Source organism: Vidua chalybeata, chromosome 14 (assembly GCF_026979565.1).
Source record: "Vidua chalybeata isolate OUT-0048 chromosome 14, bVidCha1 merged haplotype, whole genome shotgun sequence".
In the NCBI taxonomy this organism is placed as follows: domain Eukaryota; kingdom Metazoa; phylum Chordata; class Aves; order Passeriformes; family Viduidae; genus Vidua; species Vidua chalybeata.
Genome location: NC_071543.1, coordinates 979,719 through 1,000,173, shown reverse-complemented (window position 1 = coordinate 1,000,173; position 20,455 = coordinate 979,719). Strand labels below are relative to the sequence as shown.

At 41.9% G+C, this 20,455-nt stretch overlaps 2 protein-coding genes across 5 annotated transcripts in view; both read right to left on the bottom strand.

The window, feature by feature from the left end:
* The window catches only part of DRP2 (dystrophin related protein 2), a 38,863-nt gene extending 35,325 nt beyond the window's left edge, over positions 1-3,538 (bottom strand). The window contains exons 1-2 of the mRNA XM_053955962.1: positions 3,479-3,538; positions 1,404-1,510 (exon numbers count right to left, since the gene is read on the bottom strand). The gene's annotated coding sequence lies outside the window, so the exon portion shown is untranslated. The remainder of the gene's footprint in view (positions 1-1,403; positions 1,511-3,478) is intronic.
* A 30-nt stretch (positions 3,539-3,568) lies between these two features.
* On the bottom strand, positions 3,569-19,849 carry CENPI (centromere protein I). 4 transcript variants are annotated; one of them, XM_053955967.1, is made up of 21 exons: positions 19,640-19,849; positions 17,886-18,196; positions 17,083-17,223; positions 16,629-16,747; positions 15,472-15,579; positions 14,329-14,377; positions 13,964-14,010; positions 13,203-13,292; positions 11,632-11,760; positions 11,205-11,366; positions 10,848-10,968; positions 10,558-10,646; positions 10,133-10,250; positions 9,970-10,034; positions 9,370-9,455; positions 8,837-8,972; positions 7,973-8,097; positions 6,864-6,912; positions 6,474-6,707; positions 4,574-4,615; positions 3,569-3,810 (listed from the first exon to the last, which is right to left on the bottom strand). In XM_053955967.1, the coding sequence occupies exons 2-21, from the start codon at positions 18,082-18,084 to the stop codon at positions 3,679-3,681; spliced, it is 2,241 nt and encodes a 746-aa protein (XP_053811942.1). In that variant the 5' UTR covers positions 18,085-18,196; positions 19,640-19,849; the 3' UTR covers positions 3,569-3,678. The 4 variants fall into 4 exon arrangements, with proteins under 4 accessions (XP_053811942.1, XP_053811939.1, XP_053811941.1 ...); XM_053955964.1 differs by having other exon boundaries at positions 17,886-19,140; positions 19,677-19,849; XM_053955966.1 differs by having other exon boundaries at positions 17,886-19,128; positions 19,677-19,849.
* Positions 19,850-20,455: the final 606 nt, after the last annotated feature.

Here is a 20,455-nt window from a genome sequence, read left to right as displayed (position 1 = left end):
TTTAAAAAGCATAGCCATAATGAGGGAAACCCATTGGTGAAACGTAAGTCATCTTTCCTGGAAGAAAATACTTGAAGACTTTGTTCTTTCAAAATATTCATCATCCAGAGCAATCTTTTTACCAATCTCTGTTATTTTTCATGCAGACTAGATGCATCCTCTGACTAAAGAGCACATAAAGAGCTCTCTCACACACTCTCTCAGGAGCCATGGAGCTACAAATCAGCCCAGTGTGTATTATTAATGACAAGTTACAGAAGATCTAGGACAACAGCCAGGCAGGAGTTTCACTGTGCTGTGATTCTATGGAGAAAATGAACCCTTTGCCAGGTCAGATCCCACAGTTTCCCTTGCTCCTGTCTCCACTGTGCACAATTTGTGATAAGCCATTCTGTCACAGCAGCCAGGAGGTGACCACCCTGCCCTAGAGGCCTTACAACTGAGCTTTGCCTAAAAGACAAAGGTGACCAAGTGAGGAGACAGTGGGTAGAGGCACAAAAATCTCAAACATTGTATCAAAAAAGGCAAAGTGAATTTTATTTTGGTGGCAGTTAAATGTTTAGAAGAGTTCAGGAGCACCCATATTGGCAGTTGTCAGAGCTGCAGTACAAGCCTCACAGATTCCATTTTCTGAGTGGTTACAGCTGTACCACCTTCTAAATCCTTGGGTCCTGATTTATTCATGGCATTAGGAATGCAAAACACAAGCAGAGGGAAGTAGGCCAAAAAAAGAATAGAAAGCAGGGATACAGAGGAACCAGTTTCTTCATTCCAGCTGAAAACAGGTTGAAATTATTAACTCTTTCAGAGCAAGCACTCTCTGAAAGGGCAGTAGATTCTGATGCATGAAGATGCACAAATGAGTCTCTCACCACAAAATAAAAAAGATGAACAGCAGCACAAAGCAAACATGTCTTCAGAAGAATTCATATTAACTCTAGCCCAAGGCATTTGGATTTTCAGATGCATAATGCCCACTGTGTCTGACAGGGAGGGGTTAATGGCTTTGGTTGTGGAACTGGGCACCAGATGTTCAGCTGGTGCAACTCAACACAGATCCATTAGAAATTAGTGGAGCTGTGGCTGCTTACCCCAGACAGGGTTCTGGCCCAGTACTTGGAAATCCTATTTAATACCCACTCAGATTTTTACCAAAGGGAGAGGCCTCACTTTTTGAAATCAGATAAAAAGCTACTAGCAATGCTACAGGGTGCAGCTAAACTGAAATGGCCACTGCCATGGCCTGTTTATGATATTACAAAACTCCTAAATCAAGAGCCTGCAGAAGCCTTGTGATAAATAACACCCCAGCACTGTTGTTTCTGCTACAATTTTATAGTGTCCACCTACCTTACAATGGGCAGAAATAGGCATGAGAGGTAAATTACTCATTTATCACTTACCAGGAAATGGATGGGTCTTGACTATGTCCATTTTAGTCCTCAGAGCAGCTGTGGTCAGCCAAGTCTTTGAGCACATGCTTTTAACAGAAAATGGTCTGCAAAATTTGCTGTGATGATTCAAATGCAAAGAGCAAGCAGGGGAAAAAAGATAAGAAAAAAAAAAAAAAGTACAGTAGCACATTCCCCCTTAAAAGGGCCATTCTTATGCTCAAGTGCAATGCTACTCAGACAGTTAGAGGGAAAAAAAGAGAAGAAAAATAGCCAAATGCCAAAAAAGACAAGAGTTACCACAGCATAAAGAGGCTAAAAGTAATCTCTGGTGCCCAATAATACCAGGCACATTTTTGCTGCATGGGATGGATTTTAAACAGGCATCTTGTCCAACAAGGAAAAAAAAAAAAAAGACACCACCACAAAACAACAAAAAGAAAAAAACCCACACAAACACAAAACTAAGAACCCCCCACAAACAAAAACAAACCAAGCCAACAAACATAAAAAACAACTTGACATTAAAATCAAGTTATATACCCTGTTGCTGTAGTTCTGCACTTCTAAGTGCCCAGCCCATGCATTTCAATGTCAAAACTGCATTCTGCTTCAATACTTTTCACAACACAGGGTATAATAAAGACCTGTGATGCTGCAAGTCTTCTGTAACATGATTCTGTGTTTCCTCAACCAAACACCAACCCCAAGGGAAAACTGATCTCAGGGACCAGCAACTGTAAAACATTCAGTATATCCTAAAGTATTCTGCTATAAGCTGCTTTAAATACATTTACACACATCACAGACACTCTTAAGAACCTGGGCATCTTTCACAAGTTAAATGAAGCCTCTGGCAGCACCCCCAGTCTGACAGGAATGTACCTTCTACAAACTCCAAACAGCACCCAGCCAACAGGAAGCCTTGTCTTCCTGGCTACTGCTCCTTTGAGATGTACACAGCCTTTCCAGCATAAGTGGAAATAACATTTCCAACACCTTTTTGAAGGTAGCTTCACAGAAAAATAATACTTGTTATATGTTAGGGCCACATCTTGAAACATATCCAACTTGGAGGAATTTTTAATATGTGGAGTTTCTCCTGTTGAACAAATATAATCAGGGTTTTGAAGATCTGTTTCTCTTGACAAAAATTAGCAAGCAGCACTTATACTACTTGGGATAACACAGATGAAAGAGAAGGGCAATACTTCAGACATGAACCAGATGTACTTGAGCTGAGAACTGTGGTATTCAACCAGTCTGATTTTGAGGGGATGAAGAAAGCAAACATCTTGAGTGGCTCCACAGTCACTCTCAAGACTGATTCCTTTACTGAATCAAAGCACAGATTCACAATGCAAAATTCATTGTAATATAACCCAACTCTCAAGTTGGTAACAGTCCTGTTTTACAGCAGAAAAATAAAGTTCACTCAGATTTTAGAAACCTCAGTTCAGCTTCTCTCAGCTTCTCCTCAGACTTAAAGTGAAATGACAGGAGAAGATACATTTTTTAAGACTTTTTTCAAAATTCCACATTAGAAATATTTTACAGAACATGAATTATACATATGTATGCAAATAATATACAACACCTACCGAGCTAAAAACACCAAAGGAAAGTTACATTTGCACTTACCAATATAGAAAATGGTGAGCTGGTGGCAACACTGTGTAAGTGCTCACACCAATAAACCATTAATGGAACACCAGACTTTCCAGCTGTACCAGAACATCATTATTACTAAAGTTAGCAAAAAAACTGTTCCAAAAGCCTCAAAATTAAAATTAATTTCAGGAAGGTCAGCTTGAATAGCCTGTTAAAATTCATACAGGGTACAATAGGGAATTGGGAAACTCACATTGCTCCAATCCAAGACATGCACAGCACCCCAGAAAGGCTGATTAAGTTGTTTCTCATTACCTGCTGCTGAGGCAGGTCAGTGGTCAACATTACTTATAAATGAAGCACCACTGCTCACTGCAGTTTTGAGATGGAAAATGTTTGTTTCTCAATCAAAACAGGTACTCCAACAGAGAAACACTAGGGTGAAAAAGGTGGATGTCACATAACACAGAGCTCACCAGCTTCAGGCCAGAGATGTTTAGCAGCGTTCGTGAACCTCAACATCTGTCTTCACTTTCATAAGAGAGATGACAGTACAAAAGTGCAGGTAAGAGTAAAAGCTGTTTCTCTCCTCTGAGAAGGGAAGAATTAGTGACACAGTCCTTTAGAGTCTGCAAGGCTGCTCCAGATGACAGAAGAATTCCCGTGAGCCCCAGGGTCACGCTTCCGCATCCCCTGCTTTGCTGCGAAAGGCCCGGGAAACCCGACTGATGCTGCTCTCAATAAAGACCTTCAGCCCCTTCAAACCTTGGGCATAGAGATATTCCAAATACCAGTCCCACTTCCTCCCCTGCAAAGCAGAAAGAAGAGTCAGATGTGTAGAACAAAGCTTTACCTTTCCTGTGGGACAACATCCACAAGTTGGGTGACATCTGTACATACCCACAGGTGTTCAGGGTCACCTGCTGTTCCCAAATGCCCACGATTACACAATACACATTCTTAGACTGAAACATGATCTTTCTTTAACACTGAAAGTCTTTATAAATCCCACTTCTAGAACAAGAAAAGTCTATTGGAACAACAGGGACTATGTCAGGAACTAAATGAACATGGCTATTAAAGCCTTCCTTCGAATACCACTAGTGGGGATTGCTCCAGATCAGGTTTGAAGTACACTGTGACACAGGAAAGGAAACCAACTGCCACTGTATTTGCTCAGCAGAGGATTCCTGTTCAAAGCTATAACAAAGCTACACATCTGTCTCAGAAATACAATAAGGAGCAGAATTTGTATTATCAATGAACTTTAAGTGCATCGAGAATGTAACTTTTTCTGGAGCCTGCAGAAAGCAATAAGCAGCCCTGTCCTGACACTGCACTGACTCATGAAGGAAACACATAAAATCTCAAATCACTAGCCACAGATACTTAACTTCTCAGGTGTTGATGTCCTCTTGTTTGGCCCTGTTAAGAGACGGGATCAAAGCCTACAGCTGGAATTTTTCCCCTTCCAAAATTTTTCTAAAGCATTTGTGAATATTATAACCTCATCCTCTTCAACACAGCTGCTGAAAATTTCCTGCTTTATTTACTAAACCAAGAAATCTTACCTTAATTACTTTGAAGTTGAAGGTGGTATCATCAGGACAAATCTTAAGAAAAGGGAATAAAACAATATCAAGTTAGATTAAAAGTATGTCCAGGGTTGCTGGGTCTCTGCTAAGTCCTCTCCTAAATCAGGAAGTGTAGGCATGCAAATAAGTTCAGAGATTTTTAATCCTGCTTCAGAGGTGCCTTCCAGCATCACACCCTGTGCATAAATGGCAAAGAAACATCTGGACCCTCTTGCCCCGTGCTGCAGCATGACAGGGTAACAACAGGGAATATTCACAGGTATCTTTACCATTGTCTCTCTACAGTGTAAAAGTTTCCCTTTCTAAACATTAGAAATTCACAACGAGAAAGAGAAAAAGGAGAGAACTGACACTGAGATCAGTGCTTGTGTTCCCTCAGTGCTGCAGAGCAGTGCCCTCTGGTGCTCAGCACTGCTGAGGAAAACATGTCCCTGCAGCTCAACATTATTTCCTCCTGCCTTAAAACACATTTGCCATAGCTGCTAAGCAAAAGTCCTCCTCGTTCTACAGTAGGAAGAGAATGCAAGAATTCCCTACCAGAAGGTTTTGAGGGTTTTTTAAGGGATTTTGAGGTTGGGTGTTTCTTGGTTTTTTGTTATGGTTGCTGGTTTGTAGTTTGGGGTTTTTTTTTAAATGTGTAAAACTTACAAAGCAGAATTAGGAACCTGTGTCAGGGAAAGTTTAGGTTGGGTATCAGGAAAAGGTTCTTCCCACTGAGGGTGAATGGGCACTGGAACAGGCTCCCCAGGGAAGTGGTGACAGCACCAAGCCAGACAGAATGCAAGAAGTGTCTGGAAAACACTCCCAGGCACAGGGTGGGATTCTTAAGCTGTCCTCTGCAGAGGCAGGAGTTGGACTTCAGGATTTTTGTGGGTCCCTTCCACTGCAGGATATTCCATGAGTCTAGGAAGCCTCAGAACAAAAGTTATGTGGACAAAAAAGATATGAGATCTATACAACTTCTTTCCTTGGTCTAACAAAACCAGAAGAGCTTCCTTGAGCAAAGACAAAATCTAAGTTTAATCAGCAGTAAGACACAAACTAGCTTGATTCATGACACCGAACACACAAAGGCAAATTTGTAAAGCGTTCGTAACCAGAATTCTTGGCTTCAACTTTTCAGGTGCCCCTTGCTGCATTCCAGGAGTCACACCTACACTTGCCTCGAGCCTGCCAGCGTTTCTCACAACAAACTGGCATCTTTGTGCAGCCCTTAGACAGCCTACAAAACCTAGTTTCTTGGAGCAGCACACACATCTTGGGACAATAACAGCTCTGGCAAACTGCTTTCTCCACTGTTCAGCAGCTGGACTGAACACGAGGGCACTCACAGTTCAAGAGAACACCTAGCAGAACTTACACTAGACAATGCAAGACAGCTCCATGTTCTCTTACCTCTGGACTTGAAGCAGCTACTTGCATTTCTATTTTAGCAAGCCAAAAAAGCTACCACAAGAGCCAGAAAGCACTGCTAAGAAATTCTAGCATGAACAACTATATATAATTTAACCATGCATTTCTTGACTTTCTCAAGTTTAAATATTTAGATCACACTGCCTATTTTATGCACCCTTAGTAAGCTTTCACTGAAGTGTCATTTATTTCATTATTTATTTTAGTCCTACCTCAAAGTTATCATGAGTACAAATTCACATCCAAAACTGCTACATTCATACATGCAACTGCTGTCATACCACACAAAGAAAGACTCTTCAAATTGTGCCATTCACCTAACAAAGACAGAATGCCACAGCAACTTTTGAAAGGTCAGTTGCCTGTACCAGTCAGCCAGGACAGAGAGACACTTCTCTACAGAAACAGTCAAGACAGAACATCTGGTGCCACGAAAGATCCAAATTTTGGCCTACACCATTACCTGCTGCAGGAATTGAACAGAGAAGCCCATCATGGCTGGATGATAGACAACGTTAAAGCTGTTTTTTAATTCCTTCACTGCAGTTTTACTCAACAGTTCATCATTCATGCAAAGACCTTGAGGATGAATATCCTTCTGGAATGCACTGGATGTCCACAGACAGCCCACCATAGCTATTATGTACTGGTTGTACTCTTGGTATGTCTTGTTGCTGAACTTGAACTGCAGTATTTTCTGAGGGGGAAAAAGAAAAATCAATAAATAACATCCTCAAAGCAGCTGTGTGCTCCCTCCAGTCCTCAAAAGATGGCCATTAGTACACCTCCCCTCCACTCAACCCAGTTCCTTGCTAAAGTCTGTTCTAGCATATAACAGATGTGTCCACAATACCTTTTTACACAGCTCATTTTCTTTTGCAGCCACTAAGTTGGTTCGATACCTGAAAAAACACAAAAGAAAGAGAAAGTTAGGGGCCTATAAATCTTTCCTACATGCCTGTGTTGAAAAAAGCTGAAGGAATGGATCAAGAAAACTTATTTCCGCCATGAGAAAGATCAAACTTTATTGGTGAAAGACATGAAAAAGAATTCAAAGGGACTTTATCACTTGGCAGAATAGGGACATATCTAATAATATTAGTCTCTTAAATGATTCACACGTGACCAGTTTGCCTGGGACAGTCACCTTCATAAATGCAACACACAAGAATCCAGCCTTTAAATCAGCAGAGAAATGCAGTGTGTTTTTAAGAAGGGAGACTTTCATTCACTAAGCAAAGAAACAGAAGCCACTGGAAGTAATGCAACTTGACAGTTGTTCTATATAATAAGCACTAGCTCTTCTTATTTCCCAGAGACCTTCCTGTCATGTTAATTACCCTGCAGATTCCTTAGAGAAAAAGCCACATGGAGAGCCCTGCACCAGCTGTCAAGCTATTGGCCACTCTTCTCTCAGATGCAGCCACTGGAACTAACAAGGCCAAGAAGTGCAGCCTTGGTGGTGGATCCTGCAGAGCAACAAACAGTGCTGTCTTTGGCCTTGCCAGCACCACGAGGCAGTCCCAAATTCCTGGAGTTTGGAAGTGGAAGAAGTGCTTCCTACTCAGCACATGGCAGAATTTGTATAGAAAAGCTCAAGTGTAGTAGCCAAAGAACAGGAGTAAGAAGTTGTACAGTTACTACTGTTAATTCCAGCTGGCTGACTTTAGTTTCCTCAAAACAATAGGGGAACTTCTCCCTTCACATATCAAAGATATGGAAACTATACCAGGAAAGAGGTCAGAATCCTGCTATCTTGGATAACAGACTGAAAAAAAAAAAAAAAAAGTAGGAACTACAGCTATAAAATCCTTTAACATGAAAGCTGGACACAAGTGGAATTTTTACCTTTACCTTGCACAGCAAGAAGCAGATCCCAGGTTTTTACAACAAAGTCATTTCATTTCCATAAGACTGAAAGAGAAGACAAGGAGTCCCTGCAGCCTACAACTGTTGTAGTACCTGTACATAATGTAGCAGAGCTGATTCAAGTTGACAGAATCCATGCTGAGCAGTGCTGGGTAGAAAATCCCAGCAGGAGGCATTATCAGCAAAGGCACATTGTACTTCAGGTATATGTCACACACCTGCAGGAATGAAGCACATCCAGGCTGATTATCACTGCCAAAGTAATGATTATTACAAATTCCCAAAGAGTTAAGGGCAACAGAGCACAACACTGAGCTCCAGCCAGATCCATCCAAAGGGGAAGGCCAGGGTGTCTTACACAAGTGTTGTTACCCATTAGCTTTGTGCATTTTTAATGGATAATTCAGTCACAAGTAGATCCCAGAACTATCATTGTTTTTTCAGCTATTCCCAACCTGAATTGTAGGAGCTGTTGCTACAGCATGGCTGGAGTTCACAGTAAGCACAACTACAGAGAGGACATGAGGAAGCTGGAGAATACTTAAGGCTATTTGATGCTGTTTAGTTTGCCTCCAGCACGAACTGGAAATAAAACCCCACATTTTCAAGGAAACATTTAAGGAAAAAACCCAAGATATGTTGTTTGAAATTGAACTGATCACTGCTCCTTTCTTTAAGTCAGCATTAAAAAAAAGCAGGTTATGGCCTACTGTTACTTCTTCCTCAGTTCACCTCTAAATTAAGAGCAACCACTTTCCAGCAGCATATTTACTTCTGCCTGTGGATGCAACAACAGCAGCTTTCACATGCAGATCTACCAAGTATGTGGAGTATTCTGGCACTTAATCACGAAGTTCTGTAAACTACAATGAGGAAGACTTTTTAATGCTCTGGCTTAAAAATGCAAACAGCTTTATGTGCACTTGAAAAGAAAGACAAAATGACTGGGATACACACAGTCCCATAGAAATCCAGAATGAAGTAGAGCAAGAGTGTGGAATTGTTTTCCAAACGCAGTGCAACAGTAGAGATCCATCCCACAAAGTGAACCAGTTCAGCCACCACGTTCACTAGTCCAGAGAGGGTGGTGTTCCTGCAGCAAAGACATGGCACAACGTTACAGATACCTCTTTGCAAACAGCAGCATGGAAAATGGGAAAACAAAATTGAAATTTATGCTTTTGCCCCATCAAATACTCAGACACTGGTTCTTCAATACAGCCAGTAACACATTGTTATCAGCACCACTATGAACACCCAGCTGTCAGTGCTATGAGGATTTTGAATACATTTCCAGTGTCAGCAGAAATACTTCTAAAGAAAGACAAAGATCAGGCCTAACAAGGTAGCTTACAATATAGCAGAATTATAACGGCATTATCAACCTTGTGGTTGATCTTTAGGCTGGGTGTCAGGGATAGAATATAGATCTAAATACACCAGTGAGCAATGCACAGAACATGGCTTGCATTCTTTAAAGACAAACTTACAAAGAAGAAGACTCCGAATCCACTTGAATCGCATTGCCATTTAACCAGTTCTGCAACAGCTCTTTCAGGCTCTCAAGAACACTGCACTGCAATAGGCAAAAAGAAATCAGGTTGGTGACAGTTTATGCAAGTGAGTAATTCTGAACAAAGAATGCCTTGAGAATTGCCATAGCCAAGGAAAGGTGCCAAGAGTTTCTCAGGAGCAGTGACATAGTTGCAAGGCCCCTAGAAAGGAACATATGTGTTGTATATAGCCTTTCCAGGAGAATGTGAACTTCAAGTACTGAAAAAACTGCAATAAAACAGTTTAAACAAGTAGTTAAAAGCACAATAAAACAAATGAACTACTGTGTTGTGTGCTATAAGTTCTTTTTATCTCCACTGCCCCAGCTTAATTCCACTCAAAAGGAAGTTATCTTAAAGCACCTATTTCCTAAAGAAGTTAAACTGTAGGTATCTATTTAATCCTGTTTGGGCACAGACTTCTCAAAAAGATGTTTCCTATACAATTCCTCAGACTGCTACACCTAACACAAGTACAGATAGCAGTATCAACTAGACGTAAACAGCCATTGCATTCAGTGTCATTCATTAAATTACCTTAAAGTAAAGAGATGATGTGAAAAAGAGCTGTGCCAGGGGATCAAAGAGATGTGATTTAATGTCTGAAAAAATGAGAAAGCAGTATCATATCAGTGCACAAATTCTATGCCCCAAGATATCCCCACTGTCTAAGCTCACCCAAAGGATCTGCAGCACATACCAGAGAAACTGCTGAGGGGGATCCAACTAACGAGCCTGAGGACTTCTGAGCGGCAGCAGAAACCATCCCAGAGAGGAAGGGTCTTGTACAGGAACTCTTCACAGGCAGAAAATCCCTCCTGCAAAGCAGAGGAGAAGCAATCAAAAAGTCATCTGACTGCAGCTTGCCACACTCGCATCACTGGAGAAAGCAAGAGGCTCACACCTACTTCCTGCCATACTACTCGCCAGGACATTCAAATTCTCACTCTTAGATTGTTTTTCCTGCAGAAACCAAGGCCATTTCCAGAATATTGACTTGCCACAGGCAAAGGTATTTTTATCACTTGAGTCACTGTCTCAGAAATACTACAGGAAACCGGTAAGTGCTAGTAGTTCTTAAGGGAAGACTTTGTGAAACCCTTGGCTTCCACAAAACACACTTACCTGCAGGAAACATTCTGCCTTGTAGATAGTTTCCAGGAAGCTCTTGAATTCTTCTTCACATGGGTTATCAACCACACACCAGGTGCACTCTGAACAGGAGAGAATACTGTATTTGAATATGAGCATAGCAAGAACAAGCACAATGAGAAACTTAATTCAGTTCTCCTCCAGTAGCTGTTTTAACACTCCATGGTTATGACTGTAAATCTGGATAGCAAAGAACCATTACTGAAAAGTGAAAAGCCTCAGACATCCTTTAGCTCCCTACCTCACAATACTCATGTTCTTACCTTCCTGGAGCATCTGGCCCATCCAATAGTAGAGCCTCAGGTAAATAGATTCATCTTTCACACAATTCATGTAGTGAAGCAATAAGGGGTTTGTTAGTACTGAACCCATCTGGGAAGGAAACTGCAAGAAAAAAGAAAATAAAGGATTATTCAGTATTTACATCAATAAACTGTCAGAGAACCTAATGTCCAATCTTTTTACCAGCAACAAGACCATTCCCAGGACTCCTGCACCCTCCCCAGGACTAGATGCTCTGTTAGAATTAGGTAGCCCACACAGTACTCACATATATAAAGGGCATAGAGGACCATCCTTTGATCTCCCAAAGCATTCACCAAGACCTTCCCAAAACTCACCTCTAGATGGTGGATATTTTGTAGGAGCTGAGGGAAGGTGTGCAGCTGCTCCACGGGAAAAGACTCGTTTGTACTGTACGGATAAAAACACTTTTCCCTGTCCTCTTCTAAATGATTTGTGTTTGCACTGCTTGCAGGTAAAACCAACTGGGCATTCCATTTCTGTAGAAAAGAAACACAAATTACTCAGCTTCCAATGCAACTGGCTGCACTCATGAACAGTGTTCGCAGAAAGACCCAGTTTTACCTGGGTTTACCTTTAAAAAAGGTAACCAGGCTTTCATTATAATTGATTGTTGCATTTCTCTATAGTTAATCCCCCCCTTTCCAGTACCAAAATAAAGCCAGACTCCCATTATTTGCCAATATTCATCATGAAAATCACTACTTGGCACCTTCTAGGGTGTGCCTCAGGCCCATAACATACCCTTTTTCGTGACTGAGGCTGAGCTGTGCCTAAAAACACTGCCTGGGTCAGGGGAGAGGATCCCTTGTTTCTTTGCCTTACTGCAGTGATTGCTGCTTTCCATGGGCCCTCTGAATTCTTGAAGTAAGTCTGGAAACAAATCAGACATGCATGCAAGAAGTTCAGCTAAGACAAAGCAAAAGAAAGATCACTTTCTATTCTGATAAACATCACTACAGTCATGTAGACACTCTACTTGACAGATTTTCACAGCACAGAACACACATCATTCCTCAGTTTCACCACCTTTGGTCTACAGTTCAAGAGCTGGGCTTTTATTTCCTTTGGAAACAATGTCCCCCATTTTCTGAAGGTATCTCCAACACTTCTATCTTATAATCTTAATTCAAACCAATCATTAACTCATAGATTAAATCTAAAGTATATCTTAAAATTAAACATGAGCAAGGTATGCCCAGTTAATAGAAAAATTTCCTGAATTCAGCATCAGTGACACCCACATAACAGAACAATGCCAGAAGTAACCAAATACTCAAATTAACATAGATATTACCACGGAAAATTGGAAAAGCTAACGCTTTCTGCACAATTTTTTTTGACATTTCAACCCCAATCAGTCTTTCAATTCTAATCAAGCGCCAAACCATCACAAAAGTATTTGGATTGGCTTGGACCTAGTTAATCAAGCTTTTAGTACACAACACAGTATGTTCGTAAAGACAGTTGAAGAAATATTTGGGATCTAGTTGCTAGTAATTTACTAGCACTTCTAAAAAATGCAAAAGTGCATGCTAAAAAATGTAAATTCTACAACAGATGATTGTGCAGCACAATGCAGAGTAAAAATTTAGAGAAAACATAAATACACAAGCAGATTGAAATAAATTTTATTGAAACTCAACTTGCCTGCATATAAATTAAATGTCTGTTCTAAAAGGCCAACAAAAATCTCAAACTTTTAAGTCTATCCCACTAAAATAAAATTTTGTTGCACAATTTAGGTCTCACCAGATACTGTTTTCTCTTATATATCTGGTTCTGCTACACATTTCTACTTGGTCAAAGGGCTGAGCACACAGGCCTCTCTAAAAGGGGAATCATTTTTTGCTGTTCCTTGCAGCTCTGACAAATCAGTTTCCCACATTTTTTACCTGCTTTTTTCTCTCTCCTATGACACAGACTTTCCAAGTGCAGAGCTACTTACTGACTTCCACTGTCATTTGTACTTGAGAATGGCAGCAATTAGAACAATATCCTGACAAATTAGACAGTTTGTTTCCTTCAAAACTTAATATTGTGTGAAACAAGTCAAACCCAGCAGGAACACCAAAAGAAGGATTAAAGTAATCCTCATAAAATAAAGGTAGATGTCATTCCTTACCAAATCATCTCATTACGCTGAAGAGGAAACAAAACAAGGCAAGGAATCCTCATCTAAACTTGATTTTACTCAGTGAAAAGAGGCAATAGAATTAATCTTCACCAGTAAATCTGCTATAGCTTAAATAGAAAGCTCCATACAAATACTGGAGTAAATCCTGGTTTCAAATTGACTAAATCTAATTCCTTACCTTCATTTTCCCAGGGAGAGTTATGGTCACCTGTTCTGGGCAGAAAAGTTTGTAAAGTGATAGCAGAGCTTGCAGATGAGACTGCATTCCCTGTCAAATAACAGAACAAGAGGGAAAACGTGGGGTATGTTTTTAATATAGAAACTGAATGCTGTATTTTAGAAGCAAAAAACCCCAGTGATCAGTAAAAGTTAAATTCCTAGAGCTAAACACACGACCAAGTAACCATAGATAAACAACTAAAACTGACAAACAACAGAAAGTGGGTCAATGAAATAACTATAGCAAGAGAACTGAAGACCTTTCTGTAGTCGTAACTGATAGCAAGGAACTTAGAGTGAAAATAGTCTTCTGCTGTCTAAAAAACATGTCATTATAGCAATGTTCTTTTCTTTAAAAAAAAAAAAAAAAAAAGGAAGGTCTTCTACAACCTTACATTTTTCAGTCATTTTTGGTACCACTTGAAAAAGGAAGATGAATAGAAAATTAAAGACCATAATAGATAAATGAAGCTGTCCCTAGCTTCAGAGATTTCACCATACCTGGTCACAAAACATTGAGCTTTGCATATATCACGGCATGTGCTCACAAAACACACATGAAATTTAGGGATGCACATGCAAGAGAAACTCTGATGCTACAAGGACTAAAACCTACAATTCCAAGTCCAAGCCACTTTTCTCCACCGTGTAAGGACATTAGTTTTACAAAGTGCAATATTAACCACAGTTCAAACTCTACAAGATCTGAAATAATCTCACCATTCTAGCTTGGAGATCAAGCAGCATCCTAATCCGAAAAGGCTTGACTGGAAATACAATTGAGAATATAAAGGATTTAAAAAATACTGCATTAGACATTTAAGCAAAAAATATATAAGTAACATTTTTATTATAAAATCATGACAAAGCAAGCAGAACCAATAATTCTTATTTCTAGGGTAATAGAGAGGTTTCCAATTCAGCAAGTGCCTCACAAAGTTTTGCCTGAACTACCACTCATTCTTCCTTGCATTAAAAGCACAATATTGGCTAATCATTGTATCAGCTGCATTGGAAGAAAAGGCAGCACGAGCAAACAGAATCAGAAATAAAATGGTGTTTCAGCTCACACAGATGAGACTCACCATGTTCTTTCCTGGTCAGCAGGTAGAGCAGGTGGCAGATGTAGGGGCACTGCAAAGCAAGGGCAGCCGTGAGCTCTCCTTCTGCTGCCAGGACACACAAAAAGCAGCACAAGAGACAGCCCCACACAGCAACTTCATTTAAAACTTCATCTGCACTGTGAGCAGTCCTAACAGTAACCGAGCTCTTTAATTAACTTGGATCATTTCTTTTGGAACATGGTCTAAAAATTACAAGAGTCAGCAGTGACAGTGAAATTACATTTTCAAAAGGAAAGGCATCTTTGAACCAATGTACTTTTTTAGAGCTTTTAACTGCAATTGAGGCTGTAAAGAGTCTTAAATTAGTTTCAAATCAACTCTGATGCATTTTCCAACCGACCCATCATGTCTGAAAAAGCTATTTCAAACATTAAGAACTAAAATCCAGTTTCATAGAAAAGTTAAAAATGAAGTTAATCTAAAACCATTAAAACATTACAAGAAATATAACTCAGAACTTTGGGAGCTTTTTTTAACCATAAAATATCCTAAAGTGAAAGACTATTAACTACTTCATACCTAACACGACTGCCAAGATTATCTTATTATGCACTGAATCCAAGCACTTCAAAATCCCTGGATTTTACAGTTGCCATATGGCAGAAATTGCCTGAATGCTTGTTCTCTTTTAAGCTATATTTCAAATTAATTAAGTAGAACACCAATTAGTTTCTCACCTTAAATAAACACTGCTCTAATTTTTTTCCTTGTTTTTTTCTTTTTGCCCAAGGTATACAAGTCAGTTTCTGCCCAGGAGCAGGAGACTTTACCTGCTGATGTCTGAAAATCCCAGAGACCACTGTTACTCTCGGGAATTTCGACAGAATAAATGGTCACACTCTCTATGATACAGCATAGCAATTCTTTGAATCAAGTTAAACAGACAGACCACAGCAATCTTACAGTGCTTGCCTGTTTATGGATCTAAATTTCTTTATAAAGAAATCTTATAATGCAAAGAGAAAATAAAAAAAGAAATACAGCCATCAGAAAATGGTCTCTAACCAACACCTACTCCAGACCAATTCTAGCATTAAAATGTATACTACTAATGAACATTAAAGTTTATTTTATCAGTTCCATATGCTCTTCAGCTCTCCTTACCAATTTCTCATCTTGCAGGAAGGAGAAGAAGAAACCATAGAGGGCATGAAGTTGTTCCTTGTGATCAATGAAGTCAAACACTGTGATCAGCCACTTTAAAAAAAGCAGCTGCAGACAGGAAAAAAAAAAAACCACATTACATTAAGTGATGGCAAAAGCAAGGCAGGGGAACCAGACAACACAATCAGTAAGGATACACACCATTCTCAAGGATACCCAGGGAGCTACAGACAAACAGTTCAGGGGTATTCAGATGAAGGAAGTCTGCCAAGGAATTCACAGGTAAACAACTGGCTCATCACTGCTGTTGGCAACTGGGTTTTGGTTTCTAGAACCATGGGACCCTATTTGTGTATCAGTGGCGATTGGGAGAGAGGGAATCCAATAAGCAGGGCACACATGGGCTCAGCCTGGAGAAAAGGAAGCTCAGGGGGACCCTCTCACTCTACAACTCCCTGAAAGGAGGCTGAAATTAGGCAGGGCCAGTCTCTTTTCCCAAGTACAAAAGTGATAGATCAAGAAGAAACAAACAACAAGTTCTGCCAAGGAGGTTGAGATTGGATAATAGGCAAAATTTAATCACAAAAGGATTGTCAAGCACTGGAGCAGACTGACAGGGAAGTGGCTGAATCACCTTCCCTGGAGGGATTTAAAAGATATGCAGCTGTGGCTCTTGGAACATGGTTGGCTTGGCAGCATTAGGTTAATGGTTGGATTCTGTGGTCTTAATCTTTGCCCAGCTAAATGATTCTACCACATAAACCTTTGAGCAGACCACGTGAACACAAAAAAGACTCTTTCCCTAAGGTTAAGTCATGTTGCCACAACCAAGGTGCACATAACCTAAGGGATACCTCACTGAAATTAAAGGATGCCTCACACAGCAGAAGTATTTCACAGAAATCTTGGTGGAGACACCATTCCTGAGGAGTTCAGAGATACAAGACAAGCAGGAACTTGTCCAAAGTTCCAAATCTCCAAAGACACTTTTAATGTGTTTCTTGGGTGCCCATTCCAGCAATGGGCATCTCTGCCAGGCTTGGTAAATGACAACATCTTGTGTAAGACCTTGTACATTAAAACCTCAGGATTTTTGATTCCTCAAAATAACCTGTTCTCATGTGCAGAAGCAATAACTACTGTAAACACTAAGTTACCTGCATGTTGCCTGAGCATTTGCTGACACAGAGCCAAGACACAGCTGTAACCACAGAATTTTCTGGTATCACTGAGGCAGGAATCAGGCTCTTCAATAAACAAGTATTCACTGTATCAGCTGGGGGAAAAAAATTTCAAGTAAGATGGTGCTCATGGACGAGGTTCTTCAATATTATTTTGCAGCTTAGGTCAAAATTCCCTCTGGACAAAATCATTTAGAGCTTCCTTGCTCAAAGTAATGGTGTATATAAATTTAGTAAGGACTTACCTATACCTCAAAATGATGATAAATAATTCATTCCAGCTTAACAAAAGAAAATGGAAACTACACCAAATCATGCCAGAAAAATTAATTTTATGCTACAGTAGCATAAACACATTATCTCAGCAGATTTGATTAGAGGGGAAAGGCACATTCACAGAAGATACACAAGCAGTACAGAAATGCTGTACCAAATTTGCCACTGAGCACTATATTCAGCAGTATCTCAAACCCTTCAGGGGGCAGCCCTTGTTTCAGGGCAGTGCTTTCCACAGCATCCAGGTGTTTCTGCAGAACACTCTTCTTCTTCTTCAGTGCAACACAGTCTTGAACTGGGAAAAACAAACAGGACAAGCACAGGATGAAACAACTTCTAAACAAAGTAACTTCAAGCTTCTCTGAACTGCCCCTGCACATATTCCTTTTTCTTGACATAGTAACAAAGCAGAAAAACTTTTAAGACAGTAAAGAAACGTTACATAGCTCAGGGTTAAAGAGGGAAAACAGAAGTAAAATTATTCTAAAATTATTCATATTATAATAAGAAATATGTAGAGAGAATTCTCACAAGAGCATGTAGTGACAGGACAAAGGGAATGGCTTCAAACTGAAGGAGGTTTAGATGGGATATTGGGATAAAATTGTTCACTGTGAGGGTGGGCAGGCCCTGGCTTAGGTTGCCCAGAGAAGCTGTGGCTGCCCCATCCCTCAAAGTGTTCAGGGGCAGGCTGGATGGGGCCCTCAGCAACTTGATCTACTGCAGGGTACTCCTGCCCATGGCAGGGGGGTTTGAGCCTTCCAATCCAAACCAGTCTATGCTATTTCTTTTCTTTACATAGTAGTAACACAAAACTTCTGAGACATTAAAGAAATAATACATAGCTCAGGCGTTAAAGAGGGAAAACAGATAAATATTTTTATTTTAATTAAGAATGTATGATTGAGAAGCTATCATCTTCTCAGTCCTAGATAGCCACCCAAAAAATTCTCTCACCTTTCTCAAAGTAGCTCAAAGCTTGCTCTAGAGACTCTTCCTGGCTATCATATTGCTGATCATTAGCAGTTTGATGACTCTGCAGACTTTTTTCAGAGTCAACTCTCCCTCCTTTTCGCCAGGCAGAGAGATCAGTTTGGCTTTTTTGGTGAGCATGCAGAGGCTGCTTTGGGGTCCTGGAACTCCACCTTCGCTGCATCTTTTCAGACTCCCAGCTGAGACTGGAGAATTTTACTTATTTGTCACGTGAGAGCCAATCCTTCATTAGGTAAGAAAAGAGATCAGCTGAGGAATGTCAGAGAGCTGGTTCCCTGCAAGGAAAACAAACATTTATTTTCTCGACAAGCCGATTTTAGAGGCATCCTGCATAACATGAGAGCAAATTCAGAAGAAATTGCTTAGAGCTGACTGCTCCCCAAAAGATCAGACAAGATCCTCAAAGAGGTAAAAACAACAGTGTATCAAAACTCTCATCTTAGATTAAAAAGGAAAAAAAAAATCCCAAGTAAAAACAAACAAAAGGTCCTTTCAAGTTAAACATTACCTGATACAACCTTATATAGCATTTTGATAAAAAAATCAACCTAATCAAAAAGTTAGCATAACACAACCAAGTTTTCTTCTAAGTTAATTTTGTACATTATTATTTTCTTTACTTCTATTGGGCATGCCAATACAATCTGTCAACAAGTCATGATTCTCTGCACAGTTATGCACATATGTTAGAGGATCATAACAACACTTTTCTTCCTATTTCACAAAAATTAGACTCTTCTGCAGCCTTCCTACTAACCAGCTTGGATTGGAAAAATTCAGAATTTTGGTAAACTTCCAAGTGCAGCACAAGAGCTACCAACAGTGCCAAACTGCACAGCTGTGGGTGAAATACAGCCACAAAAAGTGGCATTTTCTCCTCAATATGCTGGAGAGATCAACCTTTTACCCACAAAATAGAAAATTTTGCTACAATTTCCTGAACTTTGTAGAGTGTGCACCCCTGTCCCTGGATTGCTGGAACCTATCTCTCCTGACACCATAAAACAGAATGACTTTCAATGCATACTCCCTCTCCACCTCTCACTTCCTTACGAGGTTACCATCATCACTATTTCCCTAGAGGTTTGTTTGTCACTTTCCTGTGCAGCAAAGCTCGGTGACCACACTCTGGAGTACAGCAACAGCTTTCTCTCAGCTCCCTCAGCACCTCCTCTACGTGCGCTTTCTTTCCTTTTGCCCCGCAGTTCTACCAGAAAGGCTTGGTGAAGGAGAGAGCAACTGAAGGGCAGCTCTGGCTCACAGCGAGCCCAGCCCTGCGCAGCCCCTCGGCGCCGACACGAGGAGTGCAGCACCAGCACTCCTCACCCTCTTCTCAGCACCCCCTTCCCCTGCAGTCCGCTCCGCGACTCGCCCGGAGCGCCCGAGGGGACGGAGGGAGTGAGGCCTTCCCAGCGCCGGCGGGCCCGGGGCGCTCAGAGCTGCGGCGGGGCCCCCCGGCCCTCAGGGGAGAGCCGGGCCGGGGGAAGCCACTGACCACCCCCTCCCACGGCCACTGACCACCCTCTCCCACGGCCACTGACCACCCCCTCCCACGGCCACTGGCCCTGGGCACTGACCCGCCCCCTCCCACGGCCACTGACCACCCCCTCCCACGGCCACTGACCCGCCCGCTGCCCCGGCCACTGACCACCCCCTCCCACGGCCACTGACCACCCCCTCCCACGGCCACTGACCCGCCCGCTGCCTTGGGCACTGACCCCGCTGCCACTGACTCCCGCCGCTCCGGCCACTCACCATCCCACGGCCACTAACCGCACTTCTGCTCGGGGCACCGATGACCACTCCAGGGCAGTCAGCGGTCCGGCTGCCCCCGCACCGCCCGGCCCAGCCCTTCCCACAGCCGCGGACCCTGCAGAGCCACCGCCCGCCGGCTCCAACCGTCCCCGCGTTTAAACCCTGCCGCCACAGCCGCCGCCGCCGCCCGCGCATGCGCACTGACCGCCTGCCGGCGTGGCCCCGCCCACCCCCCGAGCAGCGCATGCGCAGCGCCGCCACTGCGCGCGGCGGGCGGGAACGGCGGCAGCGCTTCCGCCCTTCCAGCGCCTCTGCGCATGCGCAGAGGGTGCGGGGCGGGAATGCCCCGTGAGGGGAAGGAGCCCCTCCCCTGAGCTGTGGGCTGGGAACGGCGGCCTAAGGTTGCGTTTTAAAAGAGAGGGGGAAAAAAAGGCACGTACAAAGCGAGGCAGCAGCCCTGACGCCCACCGGAATGAACTGAGGGGCGTGGAGATAAGAGAGAAAAGCGCATAGGGGGAGAAACAGAAAGAAAGAGTTAAAAAAAAAAGAGTAAATTAGCATCGAGGTCTTCGAGGAGCGGATCTGTTCTTGTCACTTCCAGCGAGCACAGATGGCTGGAAGTGTCCGAAAATAGCTGCTTAATGCTGGGGGGCAGTGATAGAGATCAGCCCGCTAAGATAAATACAGAATTATTGTTACTGCGCTCCAAGATGAGTTGTCTCTCTCTGTAACAAAGAACGTGCAGCCACTGCTGCGGCTCAGTTGTTCATATCCATGCA